The sequence below is a fragment of the Rhyacophila brunnea genome, unplaced genomic scaffold, assembly GCF_057557595.1.
Source record: "Rhyacophila brunnea isolate RB1 unplaced genomic scaffold, BYU_Rbru_1.0 scaffold_9, whole genome shotgun sequence".
Classification (NCBI taxonomy): Eukaryota; Metazoa; Arthropoda; class Insecta; order Trichoptera; family Rhyacophilidae; genus Rhyacophila; species Rhyacophila brunnea.
Window position 1 is genome coordinate 36,628,806 of NW_028233361.1, and position 22,892 is coordinate 36,651,697.

Below are 22,892 nucleotides of genomic sequence, written 5' to 3' on the forward strand. Positions count from 1 at the left end.
CTTTAAAACAAGTTATTTCTAAGAACGAGGGAGAAGACAAATTCAATGAAGAATTTTTCAAAAATAGGATAGCCTTTTCCATTGACAATAGAAAATGAGCAAAAATTGGTCACATTTATATAAATAATATGCAGGTGTTGGGCTTCGGATTGACCGTTTTGGAGATAAGGGAGATAGCTCATAAAATTGCCAAGTCTATGGGTCGCGATATTCAGCCAGTAAGTGGTGGTAGAGTCAATTTTAAGCTAGATATAGTTTATCAGTGCGTGTGCCTGTGCAAAAGAAAAGATATTCTTCGGAAAAATGCCAGTTGGAGAAGAACAACCAGATGTAGCTGCAGAATAACGAGTAGTTGTGGTAAAACAACGTGGATGCTCTCGAGTTTCTTCACTTCCTCCGCAAGCGACTCCAAAAAACCAATCACGACGAATGGATTTATGGAATATCTGAGAAAACAAATTTTCACGACACTAAGGAAAAGAGCGAAATGGATTGAATGTTGTATCTGTATGGAAAAATATGAAAAATGTCAAACTAGTGAAACTAGTGCCATTGACAACGTATTCATGTGCGATGTTGTGCAAATTATGATGCTGCATTATAAATAGGTAGATAGGCAGTCAAATCTTCAAAAAAACTCAAAATCATACAATATCACCAAATTAAATACCCACCACCACCAAATTACCTATGCTATCACCAAATTACTTATACTGTTCTTAAATACAACTATAAAATATCGTGTATTTTCCTGGCTTTTGTGTAATATGTATTTCTTGTAAGGATTTAATTATATGTTGTCCTGATATTTCGACGTCTTTTATTTTTCTATACAAAAAATATGATTGTAAATGGAGCTTTTTTAAAAATTATCACCAAATAACCTTACTTCACCCTATATAATGAAATATTTACGATAAAAATTATATTTATAATCTCTGTGATCTCATATTTAACAAGAATTAGGCATTTTATTATTTTCAAAAATGGGCACGATTAACACATTTGAAGATAATTTCTAAAGATATTGGTTATAAGTTATAAGTTATGTTGTTCCTGGGCATTTTCGCCAAAGTTTGTACATGTTTGAAATTTGGGTAATATTATTTTTTCACTCAAATTAACCATTTTTATATAGCTAGCAGATTCCTTGTTCTATTGCTGAATTGGTGATAGCAATTTTTCAGCAAAATATTGATTAATACAATATTTATATCATTTTTATTATGAAATTGGGCATAATAAGTTTCCGTTCCGTGACTACGAAACTAAGCTTTTAAAGCATGAATGAGACACTTTTTATCACTTAAAAGAGCTCTATCAGATTAAATAAACCATACACTTAAAAATAAAACTACAAATAGTCAAAAAATATTATTGAATTTTAATTCTTGGGCACATTCCGTTCCCCTCCGTTACCCTATGTCTATAATGGCAGAGCATTTTTCCTTTAGTATTTGACAAAACCAATCAATGTTCGTTCTGCTATTTTTTTAAAGACAATAATCACTTTTACTAAATTTTATTGGAAAAATAAATAAGTTTCGTTATTTAATAATCAAATGAAAAATAGTTAACGTTCAAATTTTTTGGGGACATTTTCGGAATGGAACGAAATGGTAACGGAGTGTAATTTGTAAAGCTAAAGTTACATGTTACCATAAAAACAAATTTTTGTTTTATGAAATTTATTTGAATTTTTTGATAGACATATATATTCAACGTGCGTCAAAATAACAAAACAAATCAAACTTAATCACTAAAATAGACATATTTTATAATAAATTTCACAATACTTGTAAAATAAGGTAGGTAATAATTTTGACACACTATACATTACCATAACTTTTATTTGGCATTTATATTATTTGTAACTCAGATAAAAAATATTTTTAAGCAAATTAACAATATATGAAAAAAAAAATCAGCAAGGGATTCGGACGCGAGTTCCTAGCGCGGCACGGAGTATATAACTTTTACGAAAATAATTACAGTCGAACTCGGTTATTACGATCTCGGACATAGCGAGATCTCGGATGTAATAACGAAACATTTGTTGACATTTGGTTTATGATTTTCGCCATACATTTAATTTTTTCACTGCTATAACGAGCAACTTATCGGATATACCGAGCTAAAATACTGTTAATGTGTCGATCGTTTTAAAACATTTCGACCCTAAGCAATAAAATCCGATTGGATGCCGCCGGGGTCGGATTACGTTTATGACACTAGTAAAGTGTCTAAGTACCTACCTTATTGGTGTTTCGCCGACAATAATAAAAAAGTATCCACGCATATGGTTGAAAAATCCAAGGTTTGTGAAGTCCGTAGGTACCTACCAGCGTTAATTACAATAAACAACTTCTTTTGTAGTTTATGAATGCCATGCTCGTTTCGGGGATTTTTACGATGGTTTCCAAATTTTTTATTTTCGACTTTTTGTGTAATGTGACATGCTCATTTAAAAATTCCTATTCTCTGATATAACGAGTAACGCTTATAATAAGAAAATTCAATCGGTCCCATCTTCCTCGTAATAACCAAGTTCGACTGTATGTTGTCTTGAAATTTACTTGTATTCATCAACATAAAATGTAGCTATACAGGTTGATTGTAATCAAGACGTACTTTTCTGACATTTCGCGAATACCTACAGTTCCAGGTATTAAATCTAATAGAGTACACATTTCTGTTAAACGTGACAAAAAATACCTTTTCATACATAAAATGTACGGAGAAGTTTTAAAATTTTGGTGGCGTATAACAGAAAGAGTATGACAGAGCCAGTGCCTGTCTCGCAATTATTTCAGTCTTGTGTTTTTTCTTTTCCTTCTGTTGTTTTTTTTTTTATCTCCATACTTTTATCTGCGCTAGTTTTGCGTATTCAGACATATCACATACTTTTTTAATCTTTATTATATAGTCAGGTTATTTTCTATATTTTTTAATGAAAATATTTTTGTTTTCCATACGAACAGACAAAATAAAACTTTTTATAATCTATGAAGAACTAAACACACACTGTAAACCCAACTTTATGCATTCCATTTCGTTACTTTTACATTCCACATATACGTTACCACCAATATAGTTTCGGAATGGAAGTAACGGATTCTGTTTCAGAAGTGTTTGAAGCCAAAATTTAGCTTAGTTTTATTGTTAAACCTGCGATATGTTTTATTATATCTGTAGTATGAAAGATAAGCTCCATATGTATAGTATGTAAAATAGAAATATGTGATTTCTTACCTTATAAATCGTGGTAACAGTAGTGGAACTTCTTAAATGACCAACACAGAATGCAACCTGTTCCGATAGCGATACCGACACACACCAACAATTTAAATTGTAAATGGCGATCAGTATTATACAAAAGTGTTGCTACATTAAAAAAAACATATTTATAGTGGAAATGTTTCGCCTTCATGCTAAAATCGTGGTAACGGAATGTGGAGTTCCACTTTTTCAAATATCCTGGGACACACTTTGAACGTGATTTTTTTCAATATTGGTACAAATTTACGGAAAAACTATATATTTTCCAAAAATATATAATGTAAGCTGTTGAAGACACTACGAATTTAATTTTACACACTCAAAATTAATGACGAAATCAGACTTTGTTTATTTGAATTTAGGGGTGGGACATGGTAAAAACACACTACCTTTCGATCTAAATAATCAATTAAAAATATATACAGGTCAGATAGTTGTATTTAACTGATTGAATAGAGTAAATTAATAAATTTGCATGTTAAAAATACATAACTTTCCAATATTTTATAATATAATAACTATGAAAAAATCAATCAAAGTCATGGGACATGCCAAAAACGCAATGTACAAACTTTGGCGAAAATGCCCTCCTACAAATTCCTACGAATAATAATAATTATTGACCTAAGAATAAGGTAGGTAAGTAGGTACCTAGTATTTTTTTGAAATACGCCATTTTTGCTGGAATGAAATGCCAATTGGAATGATAAAAATATCAACAAACGTCGAAAATTCGGCATTGCGTTACGAAATAAAATTTGAGATATCGGAATATTTAAAAAATACCCATATAATTATGTAGGTAAATGAAGCTACCACGCAGTGGGCATATGCCATAGAGAATAAAGTGTTGGCAACTGAACGCAACCGGATGTACAGAATCACAGAAATTGACGTCGGTGTCGGTTAGCTAGTAAATTTCCGTGATCGACTTTTTCTTTACAGTTTGGCTGTGGTCAGGTGAGCATCTTCTTGAGTTCGAGTTCTCTATATCTCACACATTAATATTTTGCTCTACAATTTAAAATTAAGTGCAAGTGGTGTGACTATTTCGTTTCTGTGACAGAATATTGTGATTTACCAACTCAATTGTAATTATTTTTGTGTTTTTATTTTAATTCAGAAAAGACCCAGTACATCAATCCATCCGTCATTCCGTTCGGGACCGACAACTAATCCCGGATTACCTCCATTTCTTTTTGCCATCCGCAAATATACAGACAATGTAAGTATTCTGCATTAATTTACTTTCGTTATAGTCTTTTTATTTATTGTTTTTGATAGGGGATATAAGGTTCTATATCAAAAAGATGCCGATCATACTCTGTTGTCTCGCGTAAAATGGCCGATTACCAACCAGACGTGGTATTCGTAGTCTTTCTCTATATAACTATATCTGTGTATCGCCGTTTTAAGAGTTTGCGTTGAATGCATTCATCAGTTCTTGAATATGGCAATTCTTCCTCCTGTAACGACATGTGCATTTTTATGATGTTCTATGTATGATTAGGATGTAAAGAAATATTACTGTGAAACTTAACATGCATTTTGTTTTTCGGGAGTGCATGCAAGATTTCAGTAACAGTTTATTATGAATCACGATTATGCCGTAGGAAATAAATTAATTAAAGTGGTTTTTTTCCTCCTGTCACCGATGACTTGTCATGGGTGACGTAATCGTACACGTGTTCCGAGAATGACCTCGTGTATTTTAAGTGCGTCTACTGCGCGCTGCTTTCAAGCGATTATTTATCAATTCTTATGATGGTTTGGAAGCTTTCGACTGTTAAAATTTTTTTGCTAGCTGTTGATTGTTAGCTGTGTCTCGTTAAATCTCCTTTAAATATTCTGGTTTTAACATGGAATAATTGTTGACTATTTATAATTATTGTACTACACTAATGCGACAAACAGTTGAGTCAAATTTTTCACCAGTGGTCATATGGGTCTTGTGACAGGTTGTCCGCCGTCGCGCGCTACCATCTTGTCAGTTTCCAACCGAACTATAAGTATATTACATTTTGGTCCGCGTGCTTAAAAAATATAGTACGTCATAAATACCAAAAATTTGAAAATGGAATTGGGCAAATTTTTATATTTTCAACACGTCCTATAATTTTTGCATGAAATACTATCATTTCATGGACTGCGTACTATTATAATTCGATGACAAAAAGGTGGCAGAATTCAACAGTTGCGACTGGCAGCCAAAGACGGCGGACGACCAGTCACAAGCACCCATATTTTTATAATGCTGATTTTAATACAGTACCTAATGGTTGATGATTTATTTATTATTTAACAGGAGAGGAGGACACGGAACACGGTTTGGATCAAAGCCCGGAGGTGACAGGAACGGGGGCGGAAGCTTCGGAGGTGGTGGAGGCAGTCGATTTGGTGGAGGAGGACGCAAGGATGACACACTAGGAAAAGGGCTGACTCGCCCCCAGTGGAGCGAGTACGACTTAGCCCCGTTCAAGAAAGATTTCTATGACCCGCACCCTGATGTGGTCAATCGTAGCCCCCGCGAAGTTGATGCCTACCGTAACACACATCAAATCACCGTGAGCGGACCCAATGTCCCGAATCCCGTCCAAAAGTTCGAGGAGGGCAAGTTTGCCGACTACGTCATGGTCGACATCCGCGCTCAGGGTTACCAAGAACCTACCCCCATTCAGGCTCAGGCGTGGCCCATCGCCATGTCCGGAAACAACCTGGTTGGAATCGCTCAGACAGGATCAGGAAAGACCCTCGGTTACATTCTACCCGCCATCGTTCACATCAACAATCAGAATCCCGGCCGCAGCAAAGGACCCATCGCTTTAGTCCTGGCCCCCACTCGTGAGTTAGCCCAGCAAATTCAGCAAGTGGCGTCTGACTTCGGTGGACGTTCATACTTGCGCAATGCCTGTGTTTTCGGAGGTGCTCCCAAGCACAAGCAAGCCCAAGAGCTGAGACAGGGTGTGGAAATTCTCATTGCCACTCCTGGGCGCCTTATTGACTTTTTGGAGAAGGGAACTGTCAACCTGTCGCGCTGCACCTACCTGGTCCTGGATGAAGCTGATAGGATGTTGGACATGGGATTTGAGCCCCAGATTCGCAAGATCATCGAGCAAATCAGACCTGACAGGCAAGTTCTCATGTGGTCGGCAACCTGGCCACGAGAAGTTCGCAAGTTGGCTGAAGACTTCCTTGGAGACTATATGCAGATCAACATTGGCTCCCTTGAACTCTCCGCTAATCACAACATTCTTCAAATCGTAGACGTCTGCCAGGAACATGAGAAAGAAAACAAGTAATTATCTCCTCATCTTAACTTATCCATTCTCCATACCTTGAAATGATGAAAATTTTAATATGAAAAATCTTGATTATGGCTAATTTTATCCTCTAAGAAGATCTGATTTTGTATATATTTTCTCTATAGACAGTTATTTGTACGCAAGATATTAACAGGTATGTACAATTGACAGGTTGAATGACTTACTGCAAGAGATCGGCAATGTTCAGGATCCAGGGGCAAAGACAATAATATTCGTGGAGACCAAACGCAAAGTGGAAAACATCACCCGCTCCATCAAGAGGTTTGGGTGGCAAGCGGTGTGCATGCACGGTGACAAGACACAGGACCAGAGAGACTATGTCCTCAACCAATTCAGACATGGCAGATGCAATATATTAGTCGCCACTGATGTGGCGGCTCGTGGACTTGGTGAGTTTTTTTTTTTGTATTTGTTTCATGCAAAAGTCTCAAATTAAATTCATGATATTCCGGGCAGGCCAGCTCGGCTTGCATTTAAGTTCTCTCGAGTGTTCCATATTCTCTGACTAAAGATTTTTGAATAAAATAATGTTGGTTAATATCCTCATAATGAAGTTGAGTTTTGTTTTATCACTGTTTCAGAGGCACTTGCCGGATGAGTATTGTGTTCTGCATCGGTGGTCGATCACCGGATCTAGTAAATTGCAACAGATCGATGGCTTTGTATTGCGTAAAAGCTATCACGTGTGGCGAAGCTAGAATGAGAATGCAATATCTCGTCGTGTGCCTCTAGAGTGTGCACTGCCTTTCACTGATCCTGAACCTGAGGCCGAAAATCAGATCGGGAACCCCACGATGGAGAACCCTTGCGGGTTCAGAGTGCCGGATGGGTTTTCTGTATAATTTCGGCCATGGTGGAGTTGAAACCTGCGTTATATGATATGAATGATTTGATATCGCGGGTTACATTTCCCGGGTTCGCGTGATGTGTCAGTCAGGCTCTTTAAACTGTGGTAATAAAGGCGAGACAGTGAGTTGTCCGCGGTGAGAATGAATAGAGAGGAACTTTCGGAGGACGGGTACCCGGAGGGATCTTCTAGGAAGCGTAAGTTGACGATTTTTCCTTTAACGAAATCAAACATCCTGCGGATTTGCTGAATTATAATATTGCCGAATGCACTATTCTATGAGGTATGATTAGGTTTTTCTTTTTTTCATTGTTTTTTTTTTTTTTTTTTTGCAGACGTGGAAGGAATCAAATACGTCATAAACTTTGACTACCCCAACTCTTCTGAAGATTACATCCATAGGATAGGAAGAACCGGTCGCTGCACCAGCAAAGGAACTTCCTACGCCTTCTTCACTCCATCCAACAGCCGTCAAGCCAAAGACCTAGTATCAGTCCTCTCAGAAGCCAATCAGGTAATTTTTTTCCTCCATTTCTCCCGAGTAGAGGTAATACAATACATGTGTTGTATAATACATAGCAGGTTGAAAGGTACATCGGTTGATTATAGTTAGTACCTGTCTACATTTTAGATTTAAATTTGGTCCTCCCACCTTTGGCATGGGTTTGCTCTTTCAATAGCAAAACATGAATGCGCGTGGGAGGTAGATTAACATTGGTGGACTGGAATGCCTTCGGTGTCCACACTTTTAATGTCTGGATCCCATCCTCAAAAGTTTCAACATTTAATTTCTATCTATTGCTATGATTCCCACTATTTTTTTCAAATTCCAATGATTTTAATGCTCTATATTATTTGCAGGAAATCAACCCAAAACTACAAGATATGGCCAACAGATTCGGTGGATATGGCGGTGGTTGGGGTGGAAGAAGATACGGCGGATACAGTGGCGGCGGCGGTGGTGGGGGAGGTGGCTCATTCAGACGGGGCGGTAACTTTGGGCGCGGGGGCGGCGGAGGAGGAAGCAGACCTGCCGGTGGGGGAGGCTCTTACAAGAGGTTCAATGACAATTGACCTGCATATCGTATCTCATAAAACATTTAATATTAATAGACACATTAATTCATCGACACCTAATTGCTGAAATCGTCATCTTCGCCCTTTTCCTGGGGCGTACTCAGTATTTCACTTCGATAGCATTCCCGGTTTCGAATTGTTTGTGAGTTGTCCTAATTTATTTATGCGAGCCGTCTCGGATGGCTTTCTTAGTTAATATTGTTTCGCGGCCCGTTCCGCTTGGGGGACATCTTTGTCGACAGAAGCGTTTTAGCGATTGACGACGATGGTGAGGGTGTAAGAGTGCCGACGGTGGCATTATTGTTTGTGAGTTATGTTTTCTGTGATAAATGCCGACAAAATATGTTGCGGGCGGGGGTGCGCCCCTCATGCTGAGTGATTGTGACAAATATCTACCGCACCTATCTGTGTTATCTAAATCGGACCAAATGGTTTGATATTTACTTAATGACTAATAAAATATCCTCAATGGAAATTGTCTTTTTTTGTTTCTCCCTGCTCCCTCAACTTTTTATTTGAAATAGGAGGCTGATTATCAATTTCCCCACCATCGGAGTCGATGCAAAGACAGTTGTTCTTCAATGCGCTGGGTGATTTCATATTTGAATGGTTGTGGTCCTGCTACCTTGAAGTATTGGAGCGCCAAAGGTAATAAGAAAATAAATGTAAGTATGGGTTATGCGTGGAAAAGGGGTTTATATGAACTGACCAAAGATTTATAGGAGAGAAACACTCATTTAAGTATGAATTTCAATGATGTATGGTTATATTTTGAAATCATGCTCATTGCCTTAAAAAAATCATAGGTGGGTACTATAAAATGAATCACTGAAATTCTTGTTTATTTGTTTTCCTTTCTATAAAATTTAGTTTTTCCCTTTTTCGAGGGGCACCTTCAAGCAAGCAGGTGCAGTTTTTTTGTGAGAAAGGAGTGACTGATAAAGAGTTTAGTCGCTAAGGGATAATAAAATTTCGGGGTAGTTCCTATTCCCCTATCTTGATGAATCCCGGAAGAATGACTAGAAAAGGCGGAAGTATGATTTTTTTTCAATACTGTTGCGTATTTATCAATGCGTCAGATGGAGGGATGACTCATTTTCATTAGTGGGAAAAGGGAGCCTACTTTTCAGATGACTCATGAGTGATTCATATAGGAGGGGTGAGAAAGCTCTCGTATTTTCCCGAATGACTACCCCTTGCCCTTATGCTTGTGTCATTATGATTAGAATACGCTGTGTAAATTTCTAATTAGCTAGTTAAAATGTTATCCACTGCCTATTTTGCTATAAAATAATGTTATGGCTACTAAATTAATAAAGTTTATTGTCGAGAAAATTGCCATTTTCGCGCAACCCTTTCGAGTCCTCTACTCTACTCCGCGGACTCAACCCATTATTGGTAAAATTAAATTATTTCAGTTTTTGATACGTAGCCATTTCAATTATTTATTGTAATATATAATAGGTAATAAAGAGTTATATACCTACCTACTTGCATTTTCCTAGGCCCGAGTGTCCCCCAATTGAAATTTACCTACCGAGGTACATAATATTTTATGGTTTTCTTTGAATTACATACTGGAATAGGAGTTGCTTAGTAACAAAACAACTAGTACCGAAAAAATGGACGTTACACCTTCTGCAACCATATTAGATATAATTGAAAGTAATTTTGAAGCCATAAAATCCGTAAGTACCTAACAGCAAAATCTAAATAATATAATTAAAATTTTCATCACAGCAACAACCATTGATTAGTATTAGGTAATTTAATATATAAATTATTTAGTGTTGTATATTTGTATGGGTGAATACTTTTATTACAGAAATCGTATGTTCTGAGAGTTATTTACACAGGCGAACACAGTTTTCAGGATTCAATGGCTTTGAAAGATTACTTTAAAACAGTTGCACAAGAAGTTAACTCATTGTATTATGATGTTCCGGTCAAGGGATGTTTGCTAATTTACCCGAAATATTACGTCTGTATTATTGAGGTTAGTAGAACAAATTTTCTTAACCAGATGTTTTACTCAGCTGATTTTAATAATACATTATTTATCATATTATATTGAGACATGGCCCTCTTCTCGGTCGTGACCATCATGAAACGAAACTATCTCCTTTGCGACCAAGACCAATGACCATACCTAGGTACGTTTTAAAAATAAAATACTTACAAAGCTGGGTCTGGGGGCGCAGATACGTCTGTTCTAAACAATTAAATCCCATAAGTTACCGAGGATTAAGGAATGGTTGCAAGTGGGATAAGAAATAATGAATTAAGATCACATACATACCTAAGACTAAATAAAGTATGTGCCTAGGACTTGGGGCGATTGGTATTTTTGACCCCCCCCCCAATTTTAAAATTCAAAATAAAAACTGACAACCTACAAAGCCATTGTATCAATTAATTAAGTATTGGTCATTAAAATCTCTTAAGATTTTCACGCTTATATACTGCTCCAGATACTCACCCGAACGGCATCGACCAGTTTCTCCACCAGGGAACTCATAAATAATGGGAACTGAAATACCTACCGGAAGTGGGAGTGACAGGCAATCGATCTGGAGTATGGAAGAATATGGGATACACTTAAACACATACATCATTCTAAGCCTTTGACAACTGCTCTCGGTTTATGCACTGACGCTCATTCAATACTAGTGTAGTTGAAGATTGCAACACACACTATAATAGTTGGTGAGAATGTAAATATGCAGACGTAAAGAATGATTTAATCGTGCATATGTTTAAGTTCCAACGAAAAAAGAGTTTTTTTATTTTATATAAAGCCTTAGGCATGGTAATTCTCAATCCGCGATAAAGAATGCATTATGTTAAGAGTAAAATGAATTCAAACTACTAAGTAGTAGATAGAAACTGATTAAAATACCTCGTCTACGTTCTGTATACGTGTCTACGACAGTGCGGCGTCCAATTGTCCGGAGGCCAGTCGTCCCATTCCCTCCGCCACTGATTCTAGTGCGGTGGGTCAGTGACGTCCCTAAACAAAATGCCGCCCCTAGGCAGTGCCAAAATGCCGCCACATTTTTTTATACAGTACTTTTTATCATCCTTTCATGACTCCCATATCTAAGAAATGTGTTGTATGGATACGTTACTAACAATATATTATATACCACTAAATCTAATTTAAATGCCATCTCTGCTTCAGTAGACAGTATTGCGAGTCTACGGTTTCAGATAGGTATCTACGTTTAACAACTTCCAAAACTCGTGAGTGACTGGCAAATAATGTCATTGCTGGCAAACATATTTGGATAAATTTTGAATTAGGTGTGCACGTGTCATTGCTGTTCACCAAGAACGTGACGTCCAAGGACGACGGAAGTAAACTAGACATCGCGAAACCGACAAAAAAAATCCTGTCAAAACTTTTATAGTATGTAGGTACCTAATTAATACATTTTGTTTCCAACCAGTGAGCTGATTTTTGTAATGGAAAGATATTTCCTGTATTACTAAGTTTAGGTAGCTATTTCTATACTTATATACCTAGTGATTCTCCTCGATTCGCCGCTCTTTGGGTAACTGCCGCCCCCGAGCGATGCTCAATCTGCCTACCCCCACGGGACGTCACTGCGGTGGGTCCCCGTTGTCCAAGGATTGCGAACTTTGGGGAATAGAAGTTATAATAATTGAGAGTTTGGGTGATGTATTTTCTGATTTTTTAGTTTTAGAATTACATATTTATTTTACATTGAATTAAAGGGATCCGAAGGAACAGTCACACGGCAAATAAAATTTCTTTTCGATAAGGATGTCGACGGGTTGCTACAAGGAAGATCGAAACTTTTAATTGTCTGCCACAATGTATTAAAGGTATGCTTACCCCTACTCTATGATACACCCATTAGCTTTACATTATATAATAATATGCTAATATGTAGGAGGCGTATGTCTCAGTAATTTTAATTTGTAAGACCTGAAGATTATCAAAAATAAAGGCCCGCAAAAAAATCTGCCTGCGTTCGAAATTACTCTCTTGTAGGCAGTGGCGTACGTAAGAGTACATGCAAAGGATAAGAGGCCAATGTAGTACTTAGTCTGCTGTTTTTAATGATTGATTAATGAAGTACCTACTAAATATATTGAAACCGAAACATACAACTGAATTAAAGATCTTATTATCTACTGATTTTGCATAATTATGTATAATATGCAATCAGTGAGTCAATGAACATTAATTATAATGTATATATATTTTAAAACCAATAAGATGCGTAATTTATTATATACGTTATATAAATATCGACAACTCATTTGTCTACAATGAACATTTTATGAAACGGAGAATATTTTAAAAGAAAATAATATGTAACCTTGAATTAGATAGGTAGGTAATTATCATTGGGATGCGGTCCATAGATACAGTTTATACAGAGCATTCCGAGAAATCTTCGATGAATTGATAATAAATCAATGTATTATTTGTGCATTTGGTTTGTTAGAAAGAAAATATACCTATTTAAATTGTACAACATACACCCTGTTCCACAAAACTTTTAGTTGGTACCTAGGTAATAATATATTTTTTCCAACATAATGCCCACAATCAAAAGTCACCGCACGCCACTTATAGGTGGAGGAAGGACAGATTCTTCTGGAATAGTGTCCAGTGACGTCCCGAGACAAAATGCCGCCCCATTTTTGTATAAGTACCTACAATTTTTTTTATCATCCGTGTTCGTGCCGTTTCTGGTCACCAAGGACGTCGAAGGGCAACGGAAGTAAACTAGACATCGCGAACCCGACAAAAGGTTACAGTCCTGTTCAACCTTTTATGTTAATTAATAGATACATTTTGTTTCCAACCAGTGAGGTGATTTTTTTAAAGGAAAGATATTTTCGTTATTAAGTAGGTACTCAGTTTAGGTAGCTAATTCTATATATACCTACCAAATGATTCTCCTCGATATGCCGCCCCTCGAGTAACCGCCGCCCCCAAGCAACGCTCAATCTGCCTACCCCTACGGGACGTCACTGATAGTGTCATTTGAGAAGTAACGATACGACACTGCTTTGCCACAAGAATCTGACACAATTCTAGGTACTTCAAATCACTTTGATAATCGCAAATAATATGACACAATTCTAGGTACTTCAAATCACTTTGATAATCGCAAAGAATCTGACACAATTCTAAGTACTTCAAATCACTTTGATAATCGCAAATAATATGACACAATTCTAGGTACTTCAAATCACTTTGATAATCGCAAAGAATCTGACACAATTCTAGGTACTTCAAATCACTTTGATAATCGCAAATAATATGGTAATAAAGGATTTTATTTAGTAGGGAATATTTTTACAATTGAGGGTTCAAAATCAGTTTGTTCATGGGGCATCCGGCGCATTAATTCATCACTGATTTTAATATCTTTAACCGAAGATGTTTCTTTAATTATTATTGATAGTTTACTAAAACTTTTATTCCAGCGCTTATCTGTAACATGGCAAAGTCTATTTGTCGATTTCCAAGATTTGGCAAGGAACTCGGTTATGTATAATATGAACCTGGACTTTCAATACGAGTTTTTAAAGAAGTTTATTTATAAAATTAATGACATCAGCTGTCAAAATAATTTCGAGAAGCGACAGGTAAGCAGATGCAATCATTATTTTTTTATGCTACATACATTCGTTAACTATTGTAAATAAATAGTTTATTTTATCATAGTACTTACATATTATAAAGATATTCTGATGTTAGCTTTGGCACAGGGGTTCCGATATTTGACGATCATAAAAAGAGGACAAAAATCCCGATTTGGTAAAATAATTATTTAGCAACGCTGGTACCTGCATACGTTGTAATATAAAATATTGTTCGCAAGGTACTCGGAGGCCCCGAGCGCTGATTAGTTTCGAGAGCCTCTGTGACTCTATAATAATTAATCCATTTAACTTTTCGTTTAATTTTTGTATAAATCTACAAAATTTGGTTTCATTACATTCAGTTTTTAATTTGCGTTACATGAATCGACTTCCGTATCCGTTATATCGTGCCTCATTCGTTTTTATGACTGAGTTTCAAGAAAAAATTCCCACTGCATGTGGGATAAAAGTACCTTGGCAGAATATTGTTATGTATAAAATGGTATGCCAACGACAGAGATTTATAACCACCACATTTTGTTTTCTAGAATAGCTCCACACTCAATATTTTTTATTATATGTGAGGACATCTCGAGTACTTATTACAGTAAGGGAAAAGTTTATCAACGCACCATAGTCGATGTGTATAATTTAGAACTAAGCTCATCACACTATACAAAGTATTGAATGATATGTCGAATGTTAACATGTGGTGCCCTCATTTAGCGGACAACTTATACTGATTTTTTTTATTATTAAGGAAACAAACAGTTACATATTGATTACAAAAATTTAAAATATAATAATGAAAAGTTATTGCAACCAGCAAAGTTTCCATGTATACATTATAATATAGTTAAGCCCATGGCCCCCACATCCTGAAACGGGCCCCCAGATCTATCGCTAAGGGTAAAGTCGGTGTGACGCTTTATAGTAGTGTTTTCTAAATGGTGTAGGTATTCAGTAAAATTAGGGTGTATTTTGAATACATCCATTTGAATTATGGAGTTGCCGAGTATCGACACACAATGAAAAATCGTGTCAAACAACCATATATTTTAATATAATTACATTATCGAAGTAAAATAGCGCCGCAGTCGACTTTTTTCACTATTAAAGCAAATTTGTGATGTGTGTTTATCTCACATATCTGGTCGACTCACCACGCCGGGCCCCTTCTGAGCCCGGGCCCCCGGGCTAGAGCCCTTTCAGCCCCCCCTTATGGGGGCCATGGTTAAGCCTAACAAGATAAAGAGTAAGAACAGCATAAATATAAAGAAATTACATAAGAAAATTACATGAGAAAAATGAGGAAGAATAATGAATAATTAAATTATATAAGTACAAAAAAAAGTAACATAAAAAATATATATAATATATAAGTATATATATCTATTTATACAAAATTTTGGAGGCGCGTTTAAATGAAATAGGTGAATTATTAAAAGGATCAACGGTGGAGGAATACATATTATAATTTAAACAAGAACGCCGAATAAAAGAGTTTTGTGCATAATTAGAATCGCTACGATTGACATGGTACAAAGTTTATCTGATGGATCTATCTATACCATATCCGTAGCAAACATTAGTTTGAACACCCTTAACATAGTTGACATGCCCCTAGCCTGGTGGCCCGGGCTCAGGAGGGGCCTGCCGAGGCGAGTCGACCAGATGAGTGAGATAAACCCACATCACAAATTTGCTTCACTAGAAAAAAAAAATCCCCTGCGGCGCTATTTCCCTTCAGTATTATTATTTTAAATAGTGTGATTATACGATACAATTTTTAATTGTCTATCAATACTCGACAACTTCATAATTCAAATGGATGTATTAAAATATACAAAAAAACACTAAATATAGGTACACATTAATTTTACCGCGTACCTACACCATTTGGAAAACGCTACTATAGAGCGTCACACAGCCTTCATCCTTGGCGATAGGTAAGGGGGCCCGCCAAAAATCCTAGATTGGGGGCCCGCTTCGGGATGTGGGGGCCATGACCCTTACTATACTATTTGTACAATACCAACTCATGTTACTTGAAGTAGCTACCTATTAAATGTCACGTAATATTTCAGGATAATTCCAGTAATTTAGGTTTAGGTGAGACTAGCATGAATGTTTTCCCAGATAATGGTGATTTTGAGGTAATTCTGAACTCAAATTACATAATGGACCTGAAGAAATATGCATCGATGTACGGAACTTTGCCTGATTATACTTATTCTTTCGGTAAGTTTTTCCACTTTTTTGTTCACGTTTTTTGATTGATTTACCATAGTTTATCATAGCCTATTAAGCATACTAACACCTATTTATCATACCACCTATTAAGCATAGTTTTTATGCGCGTTATATGAATACTAATATAATATATAATAACTAAGTTATATATCTACATCCGTACTCTTAGAAAGGTATTCAACATGAGGATATTATAAAAAACAGTCGAACTCGGTTATTACGATCTCGGATGTAATGAGGAAACATTCGTTGACATTAATTTTGGTTTATGATTTTCTCCGTACATTTATTCACTGTTATAACTAGGGCCCGGATTTATATGCTAGTGCATGTTTTGTTAGGGTGTATACACAGCTATGAGAGTTGCACAGAAATCTGTTTTGAAAGACACAGAATCCAAAAATAAAAATTTATTGTGCATATAAATGCATATTTGAGACGTTAGAGCATATTTGAGACATAAGTGCATATTTCATAAATAAATGCATATTTTAGAGCTTTTGAATGTATAATTTTAGTTTTTTAAATTATTTTATCGAAATATAACTAAGTTAGGAAGGAAGATAGTTTAGCTGCACTTGCATTTTTAATGCCATCTCCGAGCTGTGGATTTATCAGTGGAAAAAGTGACGTTGAGAGGTAGTTTTCCGCATATAAACAAAATACTTGACAGATACATATGCAGAAAAATTTAATGCCAGAGCATAATATTGAAAAAAATAATGTATTTTTTTCGGGCAAAAAACAGAAAATAGTATTTAGGAATAGTAGTGTGTCGTTTTTGTTTTTTAAGTTGTGTTTGGTTTACATTGCATTTATTAATGTTGAAAAATTATTAACTAGTTATTCGATTTCTTGTCGGTAATATTGGGTGAAGTGGGTATTTATAATTATTTCCCACAAAAAATGTCAATTTTTAACTGCATATTTCTTCGGTTTTAGTGCATATTTTATTGATTTTAAGTGCATACGTGCATGCATATAACCATATTTTTTGTTGCATACAAATCCGGCCCCTAGTTATAACAAGCAACTTATCGGATATTCCGAGCTAAAATACTATTAATGTGTCGATCGTTTAAAAACATTTCGACCCTAGGTATGACACTCTAGTTAAACCTAATTTGTGTTTCGCCGACAATAATAAAAAGTATCCACGCTTATGGTTGAAAAATCCAAGGTTTGTGAAGTCCGTAGGTACCTACCAGCGTTCATTACAATAAACAACTTCTTTTGTGGTTTATGAATGCCATGCCTGTTTCGGGGATTTTTACGATGGTTTTCAGATTTTTATTTATGACTTTTTTTCGACTTTTTGTGTAATGTGACCGCTCAAAATACCTATTCTCTGATATAACGAGCAAATTCAGTCGGTCCCATCTTCCTCGTAATAACCAAGTTCCACTGTAGTTTATGTTCGTGGAGATGGCGTCGTTCCGGTAGCGTCCGAAAAGCGAAAGGGCGTCGGAAAATAGAGATTATTTTGTACTTCATGTTACATCAGAAAAATGAGTCAAAGGCATGCAGACCATTGGAAGTAGTGTGGTATTTAAATTACAATTTATTTATTTAAAAAATTATCGGTATATTCAAGACGTTCACAAGTCATAACATGAGATGGGGAAAAAATAAACAAATATGTAACATTATTTACAGTATGTATACAAACGACAACGTAATCAGAAGAGTGAATAAAGAGATCATTAAAAATATATGGAAGTACACCGAGTGAGATAATTATTGCTAAGTAGATCATATTATAAGGAATTGTAAAATAACGCCTACCTAAAATCATCCTCATCTTGGGAGAACAAGCAACTGATTCTACCGGTTTAATAGGTACCTAGTTATCAGGGGATGTAGGTCAATCAATGACATTAATATGGACGAAGCATCTGGAAAAAAATGACACTCACTTTTTTTGTCGGGTCTGCCGAATGGCATAATCTGTTCTAACGCCATTACAATAAAGGTGATATTGCTATAAATTCCCGAAACTTTTTGTCGGGTCTGCCGAATGGTTCGGTTTGAACAGGTTCGCTCAAACGAACGTTGATACTAGAAACACTGTTCTAACGCCGTTACAATAAAGGTGATATTGCTATAAATTCCCGATGCGTGATATCACTGATATCGCTTAACGGATATTGCGTGACGTCTACCTATGCACGTGCGAATGTCACTAATACAACCAAGATTATCAAGAATGGCAGAGTTTTCTGGAGGACGTGGGGGCTATAATAGCCGCCATCACATTTAACATATTTGCGGCAAAGTTTGAATGCGGTCTGCGATATGCACCCGTATTGCAATGTAGACAGAATTAATTTTTATACTACATAGAAAACAATATGTAACGAGAATATGACAACGTTGACGTAAATGCATGCATGAGGATTTCCAATAATGCATCTTCGTTGTAATGTAGTTGGTCTCATTTTTTAAATCACATTTTTATATGTTTACGAAAGAAAACAGTTTGTATGATCGTACCCGGATATCTATGAGCAGGTTACATGTCAATTCTACGTAAAACATTATTTCATCGTGGTACAGTTCGTCGTGAGCTTTCTTATCGAAAAAAGATGACCGTATACTATACGGTCTCATATTTTATTAGATTCAATATGAACATTAATTCAATCTTCATAACTGATATTGACAAAATTCATGAATTAAAGAATTAAAACCTAACCTAACAAATAATCTAGTAGGTATATCGGCTATTTTCAAAATTTCTTTGCTGCTGGCTTCCTGTCGAGTTAAAACCGATAAGAACCGTGTTTTATTTAGACATGAATTTTATGTCAGTACTATACGACCCAAAGAGGTTGGACAGTCTTTTATACGGCCATATATTTCAGATACAACATTTCACGGTGAAGTGTGATACGGCGAACTGCATAGGTACAAGTTTCCGGTCACGCTATGGGCAGGGGACCATTTTATTCTTTTGAATTAGATGTAGTGAAGTCAATATTTGCAATGATCAGTGTTTATGCTGTTTAGACTCGAGGTCTAGAATCTAGATGAAACTTACAGAGTTATTTTTTATTGTCTTTTAGAATATTCATTCTTGCTTGACACCTATATGACTATGACATATCTTATATATTATTCGGAAAGCAACGGAGGATTTTTTTTACAATAATAATTATTTTTAATCTCAATTAAGCGTACGTCATGTAATAATAACAATCATGTCGCGAATGATAAAATAATGATGATTTGTTGTATGTCATCGCGAGATATCTATCCCACTTCAAAACACCTACAATATGCTTGATTAGATATTATATTATAGGTGCAAAAAGTCATATCCAGGGTCATATTGATAAAAGCAATCGAATTTATTCCCACCTCAGAGGGGCGACATGGGCGCACGCCGCGCGTTGCCGACAAAATATTCAAATTTTATTATATCCAGTAGGAACTTTGACTCTTGAAACGACCCGTTATCGAATGCTAAAAGAATAGCAGACACATCGTTATTAAAGGCGTTATAGGCGTTAAATACTTATTTTAACAATTAATTTAACATAATAGGTAGGTACCTATAATCCAAACACATTTTGAATTGTGTAATATTTTTCCTAGCCTTTATTTAGTATGTGTTTTTATTAATTAATTGAACTAGGTACGGGTTTGGTTTTGAAACAAAGTTATTTTTGTTAATTCTATTTTAATTGAGTCTTTTACGTTGACTGCTGTTTAGGGCAGGGCTATCATCCAATCTCGGGTTCATGCCGCCCCACACTTGACAGGACTATAGCCTGGGGGCCCGGCGTGGTGGGATTACCAGCTAAGTGATATTAATAAACATCAGAAATTTACTGTAATAGTAAAAAAAAATCGCCTGCAGCGTTACTTTGTTTCAAAGCTATTGATTATTTTTAATATGTGCTTGTGCGTTGCAATTTGATGTGATAATAATATGATGATTGATATACTTACTTCAATGATAATTTCCGTGTAGAATTATTTGGAAAACACGATAGGTAGGTGGACGTGCCAATTATGCTGGCCTAAGATGTGGGGGCCATGCTCCGGTTATTGTGATAGAGCGAGATAGTATATTATTATAATATGTCAATATCTTAATATCTGTTACTCTTCTCTTCTTATTCACGATAGTGGCGTAGTCATCCTATATCTTATTTTTTCACATTATGTAGGTGCATACTTTTAAAATACCGCAATTTATCTAAAAGGCATAATACTACATTACAATATACTGATTTCGTTTTTAAAAATAGATAGGATTTTTTCTGCAATTTAATGCACCTACAGTCACAGTTAATTTTCTATATACAATATTCTTTGCAAATTCTCTTACATTTTAAAATTTTAGTACAGGAATAGCAATATATTTTGAACATTAGTAAAATTATTCAAATAAGATGCATAGTGCGCATATTATTTAATGTAGGTATGTAAGCACATTCTTTTATAAAAGCATTCTATCTCATTCTGTACCATTTCTGGTTACGCCATTGAACATCACCAGAGTTATACTCGTAAATACATCAGTGGTTTAGCTATTGTATGTAATCATATTATGTTAGCAAGAGTATTGGGGTCCAACTGGACAAGGCCCCTTAAATCTCAAACCGATGGTTGTTAATGATTTTTTTTCTATTTTAGCTAAAATTAGTCCTCGGCTTTGAATTTGGTCGATTTTTTTTTTTCAATGGGTTTCTTTCAATTTCCGGGGTTCAATATTTATAACTACGCCAATGACATACAGTTATTATAATATTATTATCATGTTATTTTATGGCAACCTGTATCCTTTGTTAATGTTAATACTCAAATTGTTGTAATATTATGATTGAGGGTGTTTTATTGAATTTCAATTGCTCAAAGTCAGTCTTATTTGAAGTTTTCTTAATGTTATGGATAACTTACTTGCTACCAATTAGTTTTTGGGTTGATTTTTTTAGAAAGGTGTTGGCCAACTCCCTTTGATTTCACACCAAGGAGATATTTTGATGATTTGAAAATAAAAGACGTATTTGTTGAACCACTTCCTGCGGAAAATGATCTTCGAAAGAATGTCGGAGAAGGCGAAATGAGAAATAGCGGCGATGGCGCAATTGACGCCGATGAAGAGGATGGATCTAAGGATACTCGTACAGAATCTGAGGATGAACCGAATCCACAGGGAACATGATTTTTGAAGATGTTTTAATTATTATAACATTCGTTTATAAAACAGATACTTGCAGTGAGTCTCTACGTATGTAGTTAATTCTCTGCAAATGACTTTTCAAATACCTACACCAAATTGACTTCCTTTCTTACTTATACTATACTTAATTAAAAACCTACATATTTAAACTTACACGTGAAAGAATTTTGTGTAGTTATTCAACAAATAAAGTATGCTATTAATTTGATCACGCTATGCATTAACACAGCGGTTTTCAAAGTGTGTGCCGTGCGTCCCGAGTAATTCCCAGGGACGTTGCAGGATATCAATGTATTTTATATTCCTAGCAATCTGAATTAAGGCAATAAATCTATAAACAACAATTAATTCGTTATGCTGTTTTTTTCCATGTGATAAGAAGACGCACTTCATTAATTCATATGGAAACACGGATAATGTGGTCTTTGAATGTGTGGTGATTTTATTTTATTAAGTATTTAAATTATATATTATAGTGAAATTATTGATTTTTATTAAAATGATTTTTTGAGTGATGTGATTTGAGTAACAATGGCATGGGTATTAATAGCATGAATAAAAGATAAATCTGGTTATAACATTTATTATATATTTAAAAAGAAAAATACAGGTAAATTACTGTAGAAAAAACAATGTTTTACTGTTGCTGTAGGTACCTATAATATGCTAAAACACATAAGTTACGTGATGTATTTAATAATGTAAAGAATATACCTACTATAAAATATTTATGAAAAAAAACAATCACAACAAAATCTTGAAAATTCTTCAAAATTTATTATTCTACTTTTTAGTTGTCATCGAATAAATTTATTATGTTGGTATAATTTTATATTATGTAGCCTACATTAATAATAATGGTAAACTAACTTTGAAGGGGTTACGTCGACCTATTTCATACATAATAATTATATTTTTTGAAGAACTCACAATAGAACAGACAGTAAAAACAATTAAAACTTAACAAAATTTTGAATCGTGTGATATAATATTATTTACGTCATAAAGGTAATGAACTGGGGACACAATTCTATAATTTTTTTAGGTACATATTATGATAATAAGTATCATAATCATATAATATGAAGTTGTCATAGCACAATATGTTTATTGGCTAAGGGATGGACTTTTCTGTAATGTAACAAATATACCATTCATATAATAATAATAATTAATAGTTAATTAAGCGTTCAGTGAAATAAAAAATATATTATATAATATGTATAGTAGTAGATAATTATTAAGGGACACGACTTTCGAACACTGATTAAACACATCGATTTTTTTTCTAATG

At 35.2% G+C, this 22,892-nt stretch overlaps 2 protein-coding genes and 1 non-coding gene across 3 annotated transcripts; all 3 read left to right on the forward strand.

Moving 5' to 3' along the window:
- Window positions 1–4,440: 4,440 nt before the first annotated feature.
- Window positions 4,441–9,001, forward strand: Rm62 (ATP-dependent RNA helicase Rm62). Its single transcript, XM_085959591.1, has 5 exons — window positions 4,441–4,504; window positions 5,585–6,574; window positions 6,753–6,991; window positions 7,785–7,963; window positions 8,311–9,001. Coding segments are annotated over exons 1-5 (1,623 nt in total). The 5' UTR covers window positions 4,441–4,502; the 3' UTR covers window positions 8,524–9,001.
- Window positions 8,094–8,235, forward strand: LOC147063572 (small nucleolar RNA SNORA57). Its single transcript, XR_015072174.1, has one exon. It is a non-coding gene; the product is annotated as a small nucleolar RNA SNORA57 (small nucleolar RNA).
- Window positions 9,002–10,086: 1,085 nt separating the features above from the next.
- On the forward strand, window positions 10,087–21,945 carry LOC147063573 (uncharacterized). The gene is made up of 6 exons (XM_085959592.1): window positions 10,087–10,214; window positions 10,352–10,522; window positions 12,265–12,375; window positions 13,996–14,157; window positions 16,242–16,395; window positions 21,351–21,945. The coding sequence occupies exons 1-6, from the start codon at window positions 10,149–10,151 to the stop codon at window positions 21,578–21,580; spliced, it is 894 nt and encodes a 297-aa protein (XP_085815718.1). The 5' UTR covers window positions 10,087–10,148; the 3' UTR covers window positions 21,581–21,945.
- The last annotated feature ends 947 nt before the right edge of the window (window positions 21,946–22,892 follow it).